Source organism: Trematomus bernacchii, unplaced genomic scaffold, assembly GCF_902827165.1.
Source record: "Trematomus bernacchii unplaced genomic scaffold, fTreBer1.1, whole genome shotgun sequence".
Taxonomy (NCBI): domain Eukaryota; kingdom Metazoa; phylum Chordata; class Actinopteri; order Perciformes; family Nototheniidae; genus Trematomus; species Trematomus bernacchii.
The window spans coordinates 13,872,898-13,876,960 of NW_022987582.1; the positions used below are offsets into that span (position 1 = coordinate 13,872,898).

The following is a 4,063-nucleotide window of genomic DNA, read 5'->3' on the forward strand; positions in this document are numbered from 1 at the left end:
CCTTTCTTGAAAATAGTATTCATAACATTCTTTGTCCTTATAAGGCACATCAAACACAAACACTGAAAAAGACATCAAGAAAGACAAGGGTGATTGAATGCTGATAGCTTTATTTTTGGTAGAAAAAAAGGGGGAGGGTAAGGCACACTAAAGTTTAGAGGTGTTGGCATTTAAACCCTATGAGCTGAAGATTTCACTCTGGTCATGGTCTTCTTGTCCAGGGCAAAGGGTAAAGGTCAGAGCCCAGACATGGGCTGGTCAGTGCAAAGCTCAGAGGGGCGTGGAGGGTTAAGGGCGAGAAGCGGTCACTTGGGAATTCATGCTGCTCATTCCTCGTCAGAGTCATCGGCTGCACCACTGATGATGTAGGTTTGTTCCTGGTGGTCCATCTCCAGCACGTTATCCTCATTTTTAACCGTTCTAAACATCAGGAAAGAACAAATAGTGACTTCTTGATCCCTGCTGCCTGTATACATGGACTTATACCTCACCCTGTCAGACTATTGGTAAGCTAATTCCTTCTTTATCAAGGATGTTTATTTTCTGAGTTTTAGTGCTATAGGTATGTTTAAAAAAATAGGAAAAATAGATAGTACCTTTACCTAATGAGTACCGTCCTCCTCTCCGTCAGCTCCACAGCCTGCTCTGCGTAAGGCTCGTGGACATCATATCCATCCGATCCATATCCTATCCCGTCACCAACTCCTCCACCAACTTTCCCAATTCCACCAACGGCGGATAGTGCGTCACCTCTACCCACACTATCAATTCCCCCGCTGCCTCCGATTCCGCCACCCATTCCAACAGAACCCATTCCTTGTTTGTTACCTCCATCTCCATCTATGGCTCCACTACTTCCATCACCCGCCCCTCCACCAACACCGCCACTTCCTCCTCCGGACCCCATGCCAGTGCCCCCCATACCACCAGCCCCAGCACCCAAACCTCCAGCACTATTGCCCAGACCTCCAGCACCAGTGCCTGCACCCCCAGCCCCAGCACCCAAACCTCCAGCACCAGTGCCTGCATCCCCAGCCCCAGCCCCAGCCCCAGCACCCAAACCTCCAGCACCCAGTCCGCCAGCACCAGTGCCAACACCATTCATTCCTCCAGCACCCATTCGTCCACCACTACCCACACCTCCTGCCCCAGCTCCTACACCAACACCCCCAGCTCCTGATCCATGACCATTACCGATATCAGCCCCTCCTGCCCTACCAGCAGGGCCCATCTTGTCATCTGGACCTCCAGCACCCATTCTTCCACCCATTCCTGCAGCGCCGCTACCTAAACCCGTTCCCATGCCACCTGCACCCATAGCACCACTCATTCCTGCTCCACTCCCCATGCCACCAACACCTCCCATCATTGTGCCGCCACCCATTCCACCAACACCACCCATGCCTCCTCCTCCTCCTCCTCCTCCTCCTCCTCCACTGAAGCTCATCCCACCACCAATGGCACTCATGCTACAACTTTTAAGAGAGAGGGTTTGCATCATGCCAGAGAGCCGCAGATCCTCTCCTTCAACAAGTTTCCTGTAACAAAAACAAACCAATGTTATCATTTATTTAAACATATTTAATGGCATTAAATCCATTGTATCACATGTTTTCCTTCACCTGTATGTTGTAATTTCAATCTCCAGAGACATCTTGACGTTCAGAAGGTCCTGGTACTCGCGCAGGTGCAGAGCAATTTTCTCCTTGTAGGATTTCAGCTCAAATTGCAGGGCCTCAATCCGAGCCTATTAGGTTAACAAAACCATCAAATTACTGTATGAATTGATAATCGCTGTGGCTTTGTATCTGCATGCATATACAGTTGAATCTGGTGTGATCACATGCACCCTGGGATTATACAAGCTTATATTTACCTGCAGGTCTTCCAGTTCCTTCTTGTACTTTTGTTGTGTCTCTCTGATCTTGGCCTCAAGAGCTTCATTCTTCGTCCTCAGGGAATCCAATTCACGGTCTTTGTTTTGGATCTGGAGACATTTAATTGTGATTCAACTCATTCAATATCAATTGTAAATCACTCCTTATTTACTTTTAATACTCACATCCTTTTTGGCACCTGCTATTTGATCTCTAATGCCTCGAACCTTATCCACATGCCTTGACGTCTTACTGGTCAGATTTTCAAACTTGTTTTTATACCATGAATCCATCTCCTAATAAAAGGGATGAAAAATGTATATGAATGTAATCTAAAAAACAGAGATCTTGACCGAGCTGATGTGTGATTATTTTACCTGGAGATTTTTGGCTGCTATGTCGTCATACTGGGTTTGGATTTGTTTCAAAGCGGCTGCCAGGTCAGGTAGCTCGAATGCACTCTGAGCTGTCGCGTGAGCTGAGTAGATCTTGCTCATGAGCTCCTCAATTTCCTGGGGAAAAACATTTCATATTAAGTAATCAGGAAAAGGAAAGGCAAGCTGATTCAATCATTCTTACGTGAAGTTGTTATCCACCTGTTGATGGACCCGTTTTAGGAATTCAATTTCAACCTCCAGCTGCTCCAGCTTCTTCTCCAAGGCGATGCGAGAGGATGTGGCTTTGTCAACATCCTAAAGAACACACACCACGATTAACTTGGCACTGCAAACTAATTTGATGACAAAGGAGAAATTGGTTAATTAAATGCAACCTACTGGACGGAAGGTCTCAATGTCTAACTCGGCTTTCCTCCTCAGCTCCACTGCCTCCTCATATTTGATTTTGATTGCCTCCAGTTGAACAGCTGTGGAGTCCTTCGCAGCCAAGGAAAAGTCCTAAAAACAAAGAGGCCAGAAGTAATTTGGTTGCCTTTCAGATTAGGAGGTTTGTGCAAATTGTAGATCAGCCACTTTTGCATTATCATTTTCTATTTGAACTTATTTCCTGTGTGAGTGTGTGTGTTTGCGTGTGTGTGTTCAAATGTAAAATCAAGCCATCTCATCTGTGTATAAATCATAGCTGAAGACAGCTGTGCTCCAGGACACCTTAACACGCGGAGGCACCTCTCTATTTGCCTGCCAGAAATAAGCCTGTTACCAGGTTAGCAACCTTGAAAACACCAAGTTGACGTCTTGTGTTGTTGCTTGGATGGATCCAATACAGCTCAGTGAGGTGTAAAACCTCGCCGGAAACAAAAAATGCAGTCCTTATGGTCTACTAAGCATGTGAAATGTAAAAAAAGGAATGGAGGCGATGCGCGGCTTGGAGAATTCTGTCTCACCCGCTGAACTCTCATCTGGTCAGCAATCTTTTTCAGCTCCCTCAGCTGTTCCTCGTATAGCAGGCGCAGACCTGATGGATTCTCAAAGCGGTTCTGGTACGCCTCGATCTCAGATTCCAAAAGCCTGTTCTGCTGCTCAAGTGATCGGACCTGTACAGGAACATATCTTTTGTGATTTAAAGTGTATCTAACCAGACACTGATATGTTTCCTGATCATTTGCATAGGTATTGATCGGTACTGATAGAAGAAGTCAAATGTGGTTGGTTTGAAGGCCGCTTTACCTTGTCAATGTATACAGCCAGTCTGTCATTGAGAACAATCATCTCCTGTTTTTCAGTTGTACGTGTGCTGAGGAACTCTTGGTTCTCAGCTGCAGCAACATCCAGATCAATAGCAGGTTCTCCAGTAGGCCCAACACACACCATGGCTCCTGCACTCACACTGAAGTCACCCATGAGCAAAATACATCACATTTACTGAAAGAGTAATATCATGAGAGAATGTCTTGAAACAGAGCAAAAGGTAAAAAATGTTTATAACGGCAAATAATAATCCTACTATGTTACTCATTACCCCTACATCACTCCATCTGTAGTCACTGCAGTTGACAGTGCTTACCCTGCCCCACCAATGCGAGTCCTGCGTGCGGCCGAGACGTTCCTCCGTCCCGCTGACTCCACACGCATGCTCCCGGCCCCTGATCTGCAGGAGTAGCCGGCGGAGGCATGACGGGAGTCTCTCCTGGTGGGGGATGGGCTGGACACCCTGACCTGGTAGGACGAGCTGCTGCTGTCCTCAAAGTGACGGCGGTAGGACGAGATCCTGTCCTGGCTGCGGCTCAT

The 4,063-nt window shown here is 46.9% G+C and overlaps 1 protein-coding gene across 1 annotated transcript; it reads right to left on the reverse strand.

Annotated features, from left to right (window-relative positions):
• Positions 1 to 290: 290 nt before the first annotated feature.
• On the reverse strand, positions 291 to 4,063 carry zgc:172323 (uncharacterized protein LOC564165 homolog). The gene is made up of 11 exons (XM_034128178.1): positions 3,840 to 4,063; positions 3,503 to 3,662; positions 3,220 to 3,369; positions 2,654 to 2,773; positions 2,474 to 2,569; positions 2,255 to 2,389; positions 2,063 to 2,173; positions 1,877 to 1,987; positions 1,623 to 1,747; positions 603 to 1,538; positions 291 to 420 (listed from the first exon to the last, which is right to left on the reverse strand). Exons 1-11 carry the CDS (start codon positions 4,061 to 4,063, stop codon positions 327 to 329), a joined length of 2,262 nt encoding a protein of 753 aa, XP_033984069.1. The 3' UTR covers positions 291 to 326.